We start from the raw sequence: 17,060 nt of genomic DNA on the forward strand, positions 1-17,060 counted from the left end.
TCGGTCGCTCTTAGAACAAGAGCCCTAGAGACGAAATACCTCTGTAGCTGTAACTTTCGTTGAACTCACCAAAGATATTCACCCTATCATTCATAAAATATTCATATCAATATATGTACCCTGAATATGCATTTTTCCATATACACCTGAACTAAACCATCAATAAATCTTGAACTTCGGTCTCATTCCGTAGTTTGCAGACTGAGTGAAAGTCGTCTGGTTCTGAGCTTTTGATGGGTCGTCTGTAATTATGTATGTTGCTCAATATCAAAATTGCCTTAAGTTGCGAGAACAAATACAGGTTCTATTTCACCAGAATGAATGTATGAATCACCGTTAACTTTAGAAATACATGGAAAGGACAGGTAACAAGGGAAATAATAGTTCACGACGAGAATATGAACAGGAGAACAATAGTGTCAGAGGTTAACTAATGCTATCTGAAGTAGAAAAGGGATAGTAAAGTACATGACCACCTTCACAAGGCAAATAATAAATGCTTGAAGCAAGTTAAGTTTTTAGGAAGAAATAGACAATAAAGAATCGAAAGAGTGTAATCAGTTCTTTGAGATCGGGTCTTACATATGTAAGACTCCTTCTCGGTATGAATGAATAGATATTCACAAATAGAACATCACATGCACACTATATATGAACGATTTACAGGAAAAGAAAATCGTCAGCAAAGCTCAATACATATTTGTTGTCGGTGATCAAGCGATCCAGCCAGACTTGACGCGACAAGAGACCATCTGGGATGAATGATCGTCACGCTAGTCAGTATCCTCGTATCAACCTAGTGAACGCTGTTTCTTTTAGAGGTCGAGTCAATGGCGACACTTGACATATTGCTGTTGTGATCAAATAGACTTAAGGTTATTACTAACCTTTCTTTTCATGTTTATGGTTAAGCAAATGTGCCAAAGTTGTTAGAATAACATCATTTATCGGCGTAAATGCGATTTATATTTTTTGTTGCCTCGTAGGATTGTACCCCAAGTCCGAGGGTATTGCAAAGTGCTTGAAATCCAGCTTTCGACTTGGTCTTGATTATTACAGTTTACTATTAGAGGAATTTTTGAGAGAGTGGATCAGTTGAATTTAGTGTACTGATGATATCGCACCCCAACAATTCTTTCGACTTTCTTCCTAGAAAGAAAAATTGGAAAGTCGATTTAAGCCCACCATTCTTATTTATCTATGGTTTTAAAGAAACGTTATTTGTATTACTTTTTTTTTACAATTAGAAGATTAGGTTTACACCGACAGCACATAGTTTGAAAGTTTGAGTTTTTATCACGGTAAGTAGTGCTAGTAGGGAGGGCTATGAAGACCAGGAAAAGTGTTTAATGTAGTATTAAGTGAAACACTCGTAGAAAAACTTTTAGATTTTTTAGAAAATATATACGACTTTAATTTTGGCTTCTGCTAGGTCCACATAGAATAATAGTTTTGAGAAGCTGGGTGGTGACCAATATTTGCATGGTGTCATGTTTGCTCACATTCTTTATCTATATTTCGACTCGCATTGAATATTAAGATAAGTCTTGGTTGGTAAGAGAATTTAGATGACTTTTCCTGGGTTATATATTTTTTACTAGTACTTGACCAGCTTTCAAGTTAACTCCACAAATTTTCTTTATGTTCTTAACTCTTCCCACTACCTTTCGTGTATTAGAAATTTTTTATTCCATAAAGAATGCTCAATATTTTCTTTAGTGAATGTAAAGTATAGGCTAGGTTAATATTATATAGGTTAGGATATAGTTTGAAGATTATCCTGATTTCACCATTCATTCTTTTTAACAATTGGTGCTGTGAATAATGCATGGAACGTACACACACACACACACACACATATTGGTAAATATATAATTTTTATCGAGGATGTAAGGCATGTGTACGTGTAGGAAGAGAGGAAAGTGATTGGTTCTCAGTGAATGTAGGTTTGCGGCAGGGGTGTGTGATGTCTCCATGGTTGTTTAATTTGTTTATGGATGGGGTTGTTAGGGAGGTAAATGCAAGAGTCCTGGAAAGAGGGGCAAGTATGAAGTCTGTTGGGGATGAGAGAGCTTGGGAAGTGAGTCAGTTGTTGTTCGCTGATGATACAGCGCTGGTGGCTGATTCATGTGAGAAACTGCAGAAGCTGGTGACTGAGTTTGGTAAAGTGTGTGGAAGAAGAAAGTTAAGAGTAAATGTGAATAAGAGCAAGGTTATTAGGTACAGTAGGGTTGAGGGTCAAGTCAATTGGGAGGTGAGTTTGAATGGAGAAAAACTGGAGGAAGTGAAGTGTTTTAGATATCTGGGAGTGGATCTGTCAGCGGATGGAACCATGGAAGCGGAAGTGGATCATAGGGTGGGGGAGGGGGCGAAAATTTTGGGAGCCTTGAAAAATGTGTGGAAGTCGAGAACATTATCTCGGAAAGCAAAAATGGGTATGTTTGAAGGAATAGTGGTTCCAACAATGTTGTATGGTTGCGAGGCGTGGGCTATGGATAGAGTTGTGCGCAGGAGGATGGATGTGCTGGAAATGAGATGTTTGAGGACAATGTGTGGTGTGAGGTGGTTTGATCGAGTAAGTAACGTAAGGGTAAGAGAGATGTGTGGAAATAAAAAGAGCGTGGTTGAGAGAGCAGAAGAGGGTGTTTTGAAATGGTTTGGGCACATGGAGAGAATGAGTGAGGAAAGATTGACCAAGAGGATATATGTGTCGGAGGTGGAGGGAACGAGGAGAAGAGGGAGACCAAATTGGAGGTGGAAAGATGGAGTGAAAAAGATTTTGTGTGATCGGGGCCTGAACATGCAGGAGGGTGAAAGGAGGGCAAGGAATAGAGTGAATTGGAGCGATGTGGTATACAGGGGTTGACGTGCTGTCAGTGGATTGAATCAAGGCATGTGAAGCGTCTGGGGTAAACCATGGAAAGCTGTGTAGGTATGTATATTTGCGTGTGTGGACATGTGTATGTACGTGTGTATGGGGGTTGGGCCATTTCTTTCGTCTGTTTCCTCGCGCTACCTCGCAAACGCGGGAGACAGCGACAAAGTATAAAAAAAAAAAAAAAAAAAAAATAATTTATTGTGTGAACAAGTTGAAACTAAGTAAATGGGTTGGTTTGAAAATTTGGAGGAGGGATTTCATCACCTTTAAGGAGAAAGATTAAACTGAAAGCTAATTTGGTATAAGTCTACAGCAAAGTTAGGCAAGAACTTAAAATCAGAATTGGAGTCAGGCAAGGTAAATTTCCACAACTATGCAGGTTTGGTAAATGGAGGCAGGACAAGGGAAATTTTGAAAATTTTACACAAGGTAGATAGGGAAAAAGATATAAAAATTAAAGGATGAATCATCTGATACTGCTAGGTAGGGAAATTAGAAATAGAAGTAGAAGGTAGAATAGTTGAGAGAAGAGTTTTGAAAAAAAGGGAATCAAATATCAAGGAAAGAGTGATCAGATGGGAACTGATATTGAAATAAACTGAATGCTGTAATTGTGAATGTGGACAGCATACAGGAATTTAAATAGTTGTGTGATTGTAGAGAAAGTACGAGTGATGTGACTACATGAGTGTAAAACTCTCTCCCTCAGTATTACAAATAGGTAATTACACACACACACACACACACACACACACACTCACAGCTAGTACATGCCAGACAACCATTTTCTTGGAATTGGAAGGGTTAGTGATGGTGGTACAATAAGCCTGCACAATATCTGCTGTCAAGTCTCCCTTCCTGCCTTACATATACTTGGGTTGCTGGCATTCTGTTCACACACACACACTTCATCTTATGTATGAAATTCAATATGTATATTATGTAACTTTTTATTCGACAGAATTTTTTGTGATAAGCGCTGCCCCAGTTTAATGGCAAATTTTGACAATGTTTACAAGAGATGAGGATCTTTGTTTAGAACTCTCCCTATACTGCACAGATTGGTAACTTCTGCTCTGTTAGGTGATTTTACCCACAACAATGTGATATTAGAAATATTATATGTTTGATATGATTAGGATGAGAACTAGATGATATTCATGTTTTTTGCTTGTGTTTTAGCCACCTTTTTATAGGCAATGATTTTCAGTTTGGATAATTTTAGTGAAAAAATGTAGGTAGATTCCTTAAGAAGTAGTTTATATTAAAAAAACTTTAGACATGCACAAATATGGAAAAGAATTGAAATGATAAATCTTAATATGTAGATGAAGCACATGCTTCTGTTCGAGTGAATATATTAGCATGCATCACAGTCCAGCTGGTGATTCTGATGTACTCTTCAGATGTGTGCATCCAAGGATGGGTGATAAAATGGAGAAAGATGGTCTTATCAGGACGCTGTTGACATCTTCGGTATCACACTTGTCAACATCGCTAACAGGGGCTCCAAGTGTCTCTTCTGCCAAGGTGTGTTTGGTGTCTGGCTTTTTTGTCAGTGCATAAGCCTCTTCTCATGTTTAGGAAAAGTTAGATAAGTCAGGGTTTTTGCTAAGCAACATATACTGTTCTTTTCTGTCCACACATGGATTTCGTATCTATGCTTAAAATTCTTCTTAAGGAAAAGTTAACACTGATAATAAGATGAATTTGTAACCTTATTGTTACTTGGAATATAGAATCTTTTTTATTAACTATTTCTGTCAAATGTGTGTGGTATAGATTTCTGTCATTTCTAAACAGAGAGTTTTTGATGATCCTTTTTAGTACATTTCCTCAAAAGTTTTGGCAATGAAACTGCTGCTGTACTTTCACTTACATATGTACTCCCCAAACTCTCTCCTTCCACTTTACCTCTAGTATTCTTTTAAATCTTTTCTCACTGACTTCACTGAAATAGCTGTTACTTAAACATTTGGTTCTTCACATAATATTTTCTTTTTTAGATAGCATTGTATTAGCACTCCTCATTTTACAGTATGTACTACTCTTGATTTTGATTTCTTAACCCTTATACATAATTTTCATTTTTTCACAAGTGATCACATTACACATTTTAGAAAATCCATTTCAGCTTTCTTCCATAACCTATTTAGCTGTTAAAATCCTGAAGGCCTTTGAACAAACTTACATTTTATCTTTAGATAATTTTTAATATTTCATGCCTCTCCATTTAGCCACATTAAACAATTTCCAATAGATATCTTTGTACAGCCTTTGGTAGAGGAACCTTTTGCCTCATCGTTATACTCCTCTAACCCAGTTCAGTACTCCATTCCTCAGTCATATTCACACTGATTCCATCATTGAAAATTTTATGCATAGATTTCATTGGTTGCGCTTGTAGCTTTTACCAGTTCATCAGTTACCACTGCGACATCCATGTATAGTTACATTAATTACTGATTCTCCATTGCCTTATTATTATATAATCCCAGGACCTCTCGTAAGGGGCTTATACAGCTTCAAGGTTGTTACAGTCAGCTAATAGGTAAGGGATGGATTGCTTTAGAATGAAAAGTTCCTGATGAGATTGCAGCATATCATATGCAGACAGTTTGGTATTGCCCTCCAGTTTCTTCAGATGTTTTTTACTTAGACCTGAACATTACAGGTAACAACATTACCAATTGTGAAGTTTGCCTCTGAGGCCAGAAATATAGATCAGGGTGACCTACTTGATGTGTGATGCTAAATCACTTACATCTGTATATGATGCTACTTGATCATACATTGGTTAGTAGCTGAGGACTGAACTCAGACTTAAATCTTAAACAAGTTGTTGTTGATGCATACATATATGTGCACTGAGAAATTCTTTCCTTTGATTTGTAGAGGTTAACTCTGTCATTCAGACCATTAAATAAAGTTAACCCCCCTCTGAAAGCTTAGTGGAAGGGTTCACTTTGATTGAGTTTTAGAAACAAAATTAGCAGAAGCAGAAGTTACATCGCACTTATGAAATGGTAAAATATCATTTTGTATAAATGTAAGGAAATGCAACTGTAAAATAGTTGTAGTACCAAGCCATGTAAAGTAGCAAGGGGCAATATACATTGGCTGGTCTTCTAGGAACCAACATGCATAAGATACAGCCTTGTGACCTGTGTAGCCTAACTTCTCTAAAGTATACTTGGCAACCCTAACCTTGGTCTCCTCTTTCAAACCACTTGAATCACATTCAGTACCCAAGATCAAGTCTAATGTAGGTTCTGAGCCAGTGTAGCTTGGAGATTACCCTGTGGGATTACCTCATGCAGCCCCAAGGTCCTGTGGCTCCTTTGGGCACTGGGGCTACTTTGTGCAGAACATACTTCCATCCTTGGTCCTCTGTAACTTATGTTGCACTGAAACACTGGCCCCATCTTTCCTTACACAGTCTTCCCGGCACTCCCCAGGATAGGCCAGTAGGAATCCCTCCTGATCCATGCTCCATCACTGACAAGAACAAAAAGGAATGAACCCACTGAGAGTGTGGTAGGAAGTCCTTGTCCATAGATTTCCCCATGTAGGATCCCGGCCACAGAGGGCACTGCCTCAGTGCATGCCGTTCATCTCTCACTCATAATCTGCCGCTCTCAGCTGCTCCACTTGACTATCCATGGCACTATTCATCCTCCCTCCCTCTTTTAGGTGAGTTGGAGGGAAAACCATATGCTGTATTTCAGGATGAAATGGGGGATTTTGCTCAGTTTTAGGTGCATATGCAAGCTGGGTTAGTAGTGCCTCTTGTTCCCTTCCTCACTCTGATCTGTAACAAATACATCCTCTCCCTTCAGAATATGTACATTCCTGTGATCCTTATACAAATTTCGCTGTTTATCTCTTAAACTATTGTATACAATCTTGTGTAAGCTCACATTTCATTTCTTAACCTAATAGGACTCAAGTATCCCTGAACATACTTATGTTAGTAGTATGAAGTATCTGTCTTCCCCTCACTCGTCCAGCTTTGTGTACCAATTTTCCCAGGCAACACCATGCATCTCAGATGAACATGAGAGCAAAGAGCTCCATCCCTCTACTATTGTTATCTCCTAGGGTTCTTTAAACATTATTTATTTTACAGTTGCACTTTCTCACATAAAGATATATTTTTTTTTTTTTTATACTATTCGCCATTTCCCGCATTAGCAAGGTAGCGTTAGGAACAGAGGACTGGGCCTTTGAGGGAATATCCTCACCTGGCCCCCTTCTCTGTTCCTTCTTTTGGAAAATTAAAAAATTTAAAGGATGTAAGGCATGTGTACGTGTAGGAAGAGAGGAAAGTGATTGGTTCTCAGTGAATGTAGGTTTGCGGCAGGGGTGTGTGATGTCTCCATGGTTGTTTAATTTGTTTATGGATGGGGTTGTTAGGGAGGTGAATGCAAGAGTTTTGGAAAGAGGGGCAAGTATGAAGTCTGTTGTGGATGAGAGAGCTTGGGAAGTGAGTCAGTTGTTCGCTGATGATACAGCGCTGGTGGCTGATTCATGTGAGAAACTGCAGAAGCTGGTGACTGAGTTTGGTAAAGTGTGTGAAAGAAGAAAGTTAAGAGTAAATGTGAATAAGAGCACGGTTATTAGGTACAGTAGGGTTGAGGGTCAAGTCAATTGGGAGGTAAGTTTGAATGAAGAAAAACTGGAGGAAGTAAAGTGTTTTAGATATCTGGGAGTGGATCTGGCAGTGGATGGAACCATGGAAGCGGAAGTGAATCATAGGGTGGGGGAGGGGGCGAAAATCCTGGGAGCGTTGAAGAATGTGTGGAAGTCGAGAACATTATCTCGGAAAGCAAAAATGGGTATGTTTGAAGGAATAGTGGTTCCAACAATGTTGTATGGTTGCGAGGCGTGGGCTATGGATAGAGTTGTGTGCAGGAGGGTGGATGTGCTGGAAATGAGATGTTTAAGGACAATGTGTGGTGTGAGGTGGTTTGATCGAGTAAGTAATGTGAGGGTAAGAGAGATGTGTGGAAATAAAAAGAACGTGGTTGAGAGAGCAGAAGAGGGTGTTTTGAAGTGGTTTGGGCACATGGAGAGAATGAGTGAGAAAAGATTGACCAAGAGGATATATGTGTCAGAGGTGGAGGGGACGAGGAGAAGTGGGAGACCAAAGTGGAGGTGGAAAGATGGAGTGAAAAAGATTTTGAGTGATCGGGGCCTGAACATGCAGGAGGGTGAAAGGCGGGCAAGGAATAGGGTGAATTGGATCAATGTGGTATACCGGGGTTGACGTGCTGTCAGTGGATTGAATCAGGGCATGTGAAGCGTCTGGGGTAAACCATGGAAAGTTGTGTGGGGCCTGGATGTGGAAAGGGAGCTGTGGTTTCGGGCATTATTGCATGACAGCTAGAGACCGAGTGTGAACGAATGGGGCCTTTGTTGTCTTTTCCTAGCGCTACCTTGCAGGATGGTATTCCATGTGCGGCGAGGTGGCGATGGGAATAAATAAAGGCAGACAGTGTGTATTGTGTGCATGGGTATATATGTATGTGTCTGTGTGTGTATATATATATATGTGTACATTGAGATGTATAGGTGTGTATATTTGCGTGTGTGGACGTGCATGTATATACATGTGTATGGGGGTGAGTTGGGCCATTTCTTTCATCTGTTTCCTTGCGCTACCTCGCAAACGCGGGAGACAGCGACAAAGCAAAATAAATAAATAAAATAAATAACATAAAGTGATGAATATACATGTCTGTGTATGTGCTGAACATAAGCATGTGAGAGATGCAAACCTTCCCCTTCTCATGGCCATATCCCTGCCATCTATCTTTGCTTTCACAATTTGATAGCACACTATAAGGGTCCTGAGTATTCTGTGGTAAGTCATCATGAAACAGTCGCTGAGTATTGCAGTCAGTTTGAGAAATATCTGCATCATTGTCTCCCTCATCCAGTAAATCTTGGATCAAATGGTCCACCTGGAGACTGGAGAGCAGCCATAACCACTTAGTATGTGTATTAGAAATCCTTTCTTTGGATTAGTAGAACTTCTCTGAAAATGAGAATGGTTGAAGTTTTTCAATCCTAATATGTGCAGTTTCTTTTTAGAACAGTATTTTCTGTTTTTTTAAAAAAATTTACATTAATGAAGTAGATTAATTAAAGTTGAATATTTGAAGAAATGTAGTTAATTGACAACCTTGTAGATTTGAAGCATTTTAGGGTGTTATTATGTAAGGGTTTGTTCATTGCAACCTTACAGGGTGATAAGTAGCTGGAAAATAATGATAGTGACTGGGTTGTTGACACATAATGAGGTTGATGGACTGATTTTAAGTTTCAGAAAGGTCATGGTTAGATTGGTTAGATTATGTGCATATTTGTTTGTTGCAATTCAATTAATGAATTAGTTTATGTTTCATAATGAAAAAAAAGTTAAAAACTTATGTTTTTACAATTACACAAGTGTTTTCTGTCCTTTCCAGAGTCAAGCTGGATCTTCAGGTTTGGGCACCCTCTCCTTTCGCCGCCCATGCCCCTCATCACGACCTGGATCCCCACGAGCCCCAGGAACTATTGGAGGATCTAATGAGAATTTATCAGAATCCAAGACAAGAACACCAGGAGATCCTCATGCCAGGTTTACATCAGTGCTGAGGCTGGCAAGTGGTCAGGTATGTTGTGTATGATCAGTGTTGTGTTACAAAGATCCAGCTTTTACTCATGACAGACTAATGCAAAATTACTTTCACTTTAAAGGTTATTGAAGCATTACTGTTTAGCATAGAGCTTAAGGATGGAAATTTTACCCTTTGAGAATGGTCGACCTCATATGAGGACTGCTGAAGAGAGAGTGATCCACCTCATATAAGGACCAGATCTTGGCTGCCTCTGCCTTAATTGTGAAATATACATCCATTAACACTTGTCATCGCATTTCATGCGTTTTTTCCAAATGCTGCAGCTTAAACTTTTACTCTGTGCTGAAGTATATGTGCATATGTCAAGGGAACCCTGCATGAGATGTTTGCCCGTGTTGCATAATGAATTTTGTTTTAGCACACTTACAAGTTGATATTGATATCTGATCAAAAACAGCATGTTCATGCAGGAAAGTGATTGGCATGCACAGGATAGCGTGATTTGCACAATGTGGTAAACAAGGGCTTCATGCTGCAAGTGGAGTAAACCAGGGCATGTGAAGTGGCCAGGGGAAACCATGGAAAGGTCTGAAGGGTCTTGTGGATAGGGGGTTATGGATTTGATGCATTACATATGACATCTAAAGAATGGATGTGAGTGAATTTTGGCCTTTCTTCGTTTGTTCGTGGTGCTACCTCATTTATGAAGGAAATGACAAACTAGTATGATAAAAATGTAAGACTATTAGTTATGTTTTTGGCAAAAAGATTTGCTAAGATACCAAACAACTCATTTGGTATGCCTGAAAATATTCATGGAATACTACTTATGCTTAGTAATGATGTAATAATGGTTAAAGAGCATGCAATACTCAGAAACATTGATTCAGCAGGTTGTGTCGTATATCGTCAGAATCAGAAATTGTACTGTAATTAATCATAAGAAAGGACTCTTGTATTTTGACAATGCCTCCTGTCAGCTTAAAGAATTATTCCCATTGCCTAAGGTTAAACAATGGTATTCCATCCCTGGTTTGTATCCAGTTTGTGGGAAAAAAAATCCTTACACAATTTTTGCATCATATCCTATTACAAAATTATTAAAGATTAGTATGTCAAAATTTTTTTGGTTATTTTTTGTAAAACCATATATAGAGTGAAAGAAGAAAGTATACTAAATTGTGCTGTGGATATGGGGGGAGGGGGGGGAGACTGGAAGAAATGAGGGAATTTAAGTATCTGGGAGCTGTCATGGGTGAGTGTGGTGATACGGTAGGGGAGATAAGGGAGACAGCAGTACAGGGTGGAAGAGTCATTGGGTCCCTTATTAGAATAATGAAGGGTAGAAGTGTAAGTATGGTAGTGAAGAGAGGATTAAGGGACAGCATTGTCCTCCTAACTCTGACCTGTGCAGTCGAAACATGGATGTGGAATGAGGCACAGATGTCAAGAATCCAGGCTGTGTAAATGAGCTATTTGAGAAGGGCATGTGGTGTGACTAGATGCAATGAAGAAAGAAATGAAAGGGTGTAGTATGACAAGGAATAGAAAAGAAATGAATTGTGGAGTGGTGGAATGAGTGAAAGCTAATAGTTTGAGGTGATTTGGGCATGTGGAAAGAATGCAAAACTGGGAGTTTACAGGGAATGTGTATGATATTACAATTAAAGAGGTTGATTTGAATGGAAAACCACCTGTGACATGGGCAATAGGTTGAAGGAATTCTAGAGGGAGAGAAGCAGACGAAGAATGTATGGAATGGTGTATGCGAGGAAGGCATTTAAGGACAGGGATAAGTGGAGAGACTTTTGCCATGGCCACCTCTTGACGGAAGTTCCTGGAGGTAATGGGCGTCAGAGATACAGATAGATAGTTAGGCTTTGTGTTCGATGATTTTGTCCAACAGTAGGCTAATGTAAGTGCTCTGAGAATGATTAAGGTAGGTTAGGGTAAGCTATGATGTTCAGTAGGTTAGATTTACAGTATTAGATGTACTTTTGACTGATGATATATTCAGTTTATGATAGGTTTATAGGAATGTAACCCCATCTTAAGTCGAGGAGCATCTGTATTTAAATGAAGCATCACAAAGATACAATTCTTCTCATATCTCTTTCTAAATCTCTCTCATTTCTCAAATTGAAAATTTCAGAAACCTGTAGTTCATCCCTTCAGCAAGATAGATGTGTTGGGCATAATGAAGAATACCCTACTCAATCATGGAAACCCCACACATTAAACATCCCAAATCTGTTTCCCAAAAGCTGAGAGTATTGTACAGGTCCAGTAATTATTTTACTTGAGTAGGTATTCCATTCTTTCGTCTGTTTCCTTGCGCTACCTCGCTAATGCGGGAGACAGCGACAAAGTAAAATAGATAAGTAAATAAATATAGATAGGTATTCCATATCCACAGAGGTCTTATTTGCCTCAGTATGGACTACTGCTTGCTTATATAGGATGGCTCTTCCTCTGCTTCTCTTTTAATCAAGGTTAAATCATAATACTTCAACCTCATTAACTCTTCATTTATCAAAGAAATTCAAACAGCAACAGACCAGTGGGTCCATTCAATAGTGGAAGATGTTAGCAATTCACATGTTGATGTTGTGAGAGAAGAAAGGCAAACAAGTGTTTGAGAGAAAATTTACAAGCTTTTCAACCAACCCTCTCCATCTGCAGTGATGTTGCTGCTTTCTTTTTGTTTGACGCGTTGACGGGTATTTCAACCACTGTTGCTATGGGCTGTCTCTGTGTACCAGCAACTATGGACACACAACATGTGACTGGCTGCTGCTTCCATAGTTTCTGTGTGGAGACCAGTCACGTGATACCCCCTTCTTTCCTTGAAGAGCAAGGCTTTGGAGTTCTCTTCATTTGTTTTTCCATTTTATTATAGCCTTTAAACCTTTCAGAATTGGCTCTCCAGAGCCTAAGGAGCTCTCATTAATCTCTTCATTCATTTTCTCATACTGTTTTCATCTGCAGTCAAGATGGCCTTGATTAGTGCATGTATCTGCCCTTGCTGTGTAAATTATTATGAAGAAATACATTTTTAATTATGTTCACACCTTACATAAGTTTATTTATTGGGAATAGAAAATATGGTAAGTTATGATTTATTTGATTGACTGTCTAGGTCCCCTTGGCATGATATATACCCAAAGTCAAGAACATTTCACAATCTGGATACTACTTAGCCCAGGGTTGCTGGTTTTGAGACGTTAGATTGTGTTCTTTGTAGGTTCACTAAGTATTACTGCACTAGGTGATTGTAATGTTGCCTTCAGGAAAGTGAACCAGATGTTGTGATGATGGACCACTCCTATGCTCGACCTTGGAATTGGCGGCCAGAAGCTTCTCTTGCGCGACCCAGGAAGATGCTTTTCATGGCCAAGACCTCTCGTCAGAATCGTAGCAGCCCCAGGTGTGTATCATTCTCTTAGCTACAGCTAAGACAGTTTTGATCTACTATTAAGGTAAATTTTTTTTTTTTATGGGTTTAGATTGTTAAGCCTTTATCCCTAGTTGTTCTTGGAAGTACAGTTGTGGGAGTAATGTGCTTTAGGATCTGGCACTCATTTTAAGATTACTTTCAGAAATTTTTCATTTTGCTTTTTTGCTATGTATAGATGCACCAAATCACTGCAATCTGTTGCTTCACAGTTCAGTGTTTTATTTATTTGATATCCATGAAAGAGTAAATTGAATGCTGTGAGCACAAAAAAAAATCAAAGTTTTAAAAACTGCATACAGTTTTAGCAGGTGATTATTAGCTAGTTATTGGCTGCTTCCATCAAGGCAGGAAGCTGGGCTCAATTTGAGCATATGAAGTGCTCATGATGTCTCACTGATTACTGATATATTTTTAAGGTATGTTAACGTACTATACAAATTGATTCTTTATTTCAGTACTGATGCACAAGAAAGAAATGATATACGTATGGTAGTGGATGGTAGTCAGCCACTGACCAGGGAGGTATATTACTGGTAGTACATACTTTGGTATTGGGAGGGTTAGTGATGGCTGCATAGTGAAGCAGCACTTAAGTGGTTGTCAAGTTGCACTTCTTTGACCCAGATAGCTGTTTACTTTTTGTATCACCCACACATCGATTGCTGGCATTCTGTCCACAAACAGAACTGAACCCTCTTCCATGTAAAGATGTAACATATCCTTAGCTTTAGCATCCGACTTTCCCTGACCCACACATTTGCATACCCACAAATGTTATAGGTCTTCATGTAAATGGTTAAAAGCCATGTAGTTTTCTAGTTCATGTTTTTTTATTTGAAATGTAGTGCTCTTAATTTGTTTTGGAAGATGATGAGACCCATTCTCAAAGGTAGTGTAGATCATATCGTGCAGGTGTGGGAAAAACATGGGCTTTAGATGATTCACTGGCAACATGCAATGAACTTGTCAGATTGCCAGCCAGGTCTTAGTAACATGCATTGCTCTTGTCAAGATGTGGTATTCATATGCTTCATACAAAGTGTCACCGCATTGTGGTACTAGTGTGCTTCACAATATCGGTAGCATTCTGTCATCAGTTTGTGTACCTTTGATATCTTGAAAAAAACTGGAAATCATTCAGTCAGATGAATTTTTTCAACAGCTGTGATGAACCAATAGATGTTGATGGTGAACCATCCCCACCACCTCCACTGCCTTATGATCTTAACAAAGCTCAGCAGGTGATGAGTGAATGTGAACGCCATGTTGTGTTTGCCAGATTGGACCAGATCAAGCCAGAGCTACGCCAGGAAGAGAAACATTCAGCAGAAGAAGAAAATGAAGACTGGGAAGAGAAGATTCCCAAGTATGAATTACCAGGAATTATGCATTAAGGAGTCTTTAGAGTACAGAATGGAAGTATTGAGAGGGAGTTTCTGCTGACTTGGCAGACTACTGGGAATAGAAGTAGGCAGTATGATAATTATATAGTGATTTCAACTTGCAGTCTTCATTCAAATTATTACGTCTTGAGAGGGTTCTCTGAATGTATCTTTATCTCAGGTTGTGAATGAGTCTACAACACTGCAGCAGCATTTGCTGATTATTCACTTTGTATAGTAGTTGATTTTTATGTGGTATTCAAGTTTCCATTCAGACTTTCTTCAAACTTGCTTTTGATCAACAGTTATTTCTCCGGCATCCTTATTTGAAATATTTCAAGCCCTCAGCAATACATTCACATGTGATTATCTCAAGAATTCTTTTCCAGTGAGTCATCTGTTTTATGGTTTGCATTGCCACTCTACCTCATCAGGCTTTCTCAGTGCATGTTTTCAATACCTTCTTCACACCAATGATCTATCTCTGTTTGCTCTCCTAATTCCAATATCTGTATTTTGCACAATGTAGCCATCTCTACTGCTCATATTTCAGATTCTGTAACTATATGTTGCTGTTTCTCAAATTAGATATTAGAATTATATGAAAGGTATACCACAGTAACTATAGGACACAGGAAATATGAAAACCTCTTTAGAATAAGTAATGATAACAATCTTATAAACCTGTAGATTACTGATTTGTTTGTTCATATTTTAGGATCGGTTGGACTGAGCCACAAGCAGGCCTTTTCAACAAGGTAGTGCAGATCTTGGATGCTGACCGTGTAGGACGCCTTGCACTTAAGGACACTCATGATGAGCCTGTCACCCGTAGAGCTTTAGTTGGTATGTCTTGATAGTTGCATCCTAAAGCATTCTTTTTAAGTCAACATTTTTATGGAAGTTTGTATGAACAAAGTTTGTAAGCAAAGCTCCCAGTGCAAACAAGTGATATCCTCACATTCAATGGTTACTTCATTGTGTTCGCAAATAGTAGAAAAGTGTGTTGTACACTGAGGATCTTTCAAATCTAACAGAATATGCTTATATGTTGTTGTCATGCATCAAATGTGTTTGCGTATACACAGACTTATGTTACTGGACTCCATCTGCTGTGGTTATGCTGTTAGTGGAAAGTCATCTTCATTAAGGCTGTATCATTGTATGTTAATGGAAGGGAGTACAGTCTCATTGAAGACCTTTCCACTCAGAGGGAATCGATCATTTCCTTGCTACTAGAAGTAAAATGCTCTTAGAGCTCCTAGAAGGGGGTTCTGGAGTAACCCCAGGACCTTTTCAAGAAAGGGGTCCTGTAGCAATTATAAGTAAACTGTTACATCAATATGTACAGACTTCAATAGTTCAGCTCCAATTATTCACACTTGCCTGTTTTCAAGTATTTAAGAGCTTCTGAAAATGCTTTTTAGATTAGTGTCAATACTCTCTAGTCCTTGGGGATATGATAGTAAGAATTCTACCTACATAATGTACCTCTCATATCATTGGAGGTGACAAATATGGGGTCTTTTCCTGAACAGCAGTTCACAGAGTGACATTTCATGGTAGCAGCAAAGGAGAATTAGAGTAAAAATTCTTATAATGACACCTAAGTTTTTACGATAGTGACAGATTTGAAGAAAATTTGTATTGAGAGAGAGAGAGAGAGAGAGAGAGAGAGAGAGAGAGAGAGCAGATTAGGGTAAGCAGATGGGAATGTAGTAACAAGCAAAGAAGATATGAAAGAGCGTTGGAATGATTAACTTGAAGGACTTTTGAATGTGTTCAGTGATAGGGAGATGGATTGAGTGTATTTGGGATGAATTGCATATGGAGCAAGAGAGTCATGGTGAATGGTTTGGTGAAAACTCAAGGAGGAAGTGAAACTCAGGTGTAAGATGAATTATGGCAGAGCAGCATTAGTTGATGGTATTACATGGGTTTCTCAGGAGATGAGGTGACTGTTAGTTAGGTTGTTTTACTTTTGTATGGTCCAAGGAGAGGTTCATGAGGAATGGCATAATGAAATATAGAACTCATATATAAATCCAAGAAGGACGAAAATGAATGTTGAACAACAGAGGTAAAAATACTGTTAAGGATAAATGGTAAGGTGTATGGAAATTTGTAAATGAGAAGGTGGTGACATGCACAGAGCATCTTATTGGAGAGGAGAAGTACTTGTTAAGTTGCCAAATGGAATGAGGAATTTTAACTGGGAAAGTAGAGTATGTGTGCGAAGAATGATGAATGGTTCCCAGTGAAGTTAGGTCATGTCAAGGATGTCTAATGCCTCTATGCTGTTTTAACCTCCTCATGGTTGGAGTGGTGAGGGAGATAAATGCAAGATACTTACAGTGAGGGGTAGGTTGACAGTGTGATCGGGGTTGGATGAGTTTGGGAGGTGAATTATTTACTTTTGTAGTGAACATGACTTTGGTGGCAGGCTCCAAGGAGAAATTCCAAAAGATTTTTGGAATGTGTGAAATGAGAATGTTGAGATTGGGTGTAAACAAAACTTACAAAAGTAAAGGCAGTGGGGTACAGCAGGGACATGAAACAAGATGGTTAAAGCATGTTTAGATGGATTGGACTTGGAGGAAGTGGAGTGCTAATGGTACTTTGGAGTGGATATTTGAGAAGGTGGAACCTTGGGGACTGATGTGAATTGCTTTACCAACAGATTACCTTTACCATATTTCTTTTTATCACATTCA

The 17,060-nt window shown here is 38.9% G+C and overlaps 1 protein-coding gene across 6 annotated transcripts in view; it reads left to right on the forward strand.

Moving 5' to 3' along the window:
- The first annotated feature begins 641 nt into the window (after positions 1-641).
- Rcd1 (Reduction in Cnn dots 1) overlaps positions 642-17,060 on the forward strand; it is a 97,133-nt gene continuing 80,714 nt past the window's right edge. For 4 of the 6 annotated variants that reach the window (XM_071666385.1, XM_071666388.1, XM_071666389.1 and 1 more), the window contains exons 1-6: positions 739-875; positions 4,285-4,408; positions 9,352-9,540; positions 12,798-12,934; positions 14,127-14,330; positions 15,065-15,192. In XM_071666385.1, coding sequence (XP_071522486.1) covers positions 4,301-4,408; positions 9,352-9,540; positions 12,798-12,934; positions 14,127-14,330; positions 15,065-15,192 — 766 coding nt within the window. In that variant the 5' untranslated portion in view covers positions 739-875; positions 4,285-4,300. Of the gene's footprint in view, positions 876-2,748; positions 3,962-4,284; positions 4,409-9,351; positions 9,541-12,797; positions 12,935-14,126; positions 14,331-15,064; positions 15,193-17,060 lie in introns of those variants that run through there. The other 2 variants (XM_071666386.1, XM_071666387.1) reach the window with 2 other exon arrangements.

This window comes from Panulirus ornatus, chromosome 11 (genome assembly GCF_036320965.1).
Source record: "Panulirus ornatus isolate Po-2019 chromosome 11, ASM3632096v1, whole genome shotgun sequence".
In the NCBI taxonomy this organism is placed as follows: Eukaryota; Metazoa; Arthropoda; class Malacostraca; order Decapoda; family Palinuridae; genus Panulirus; species Panulirus ornatus.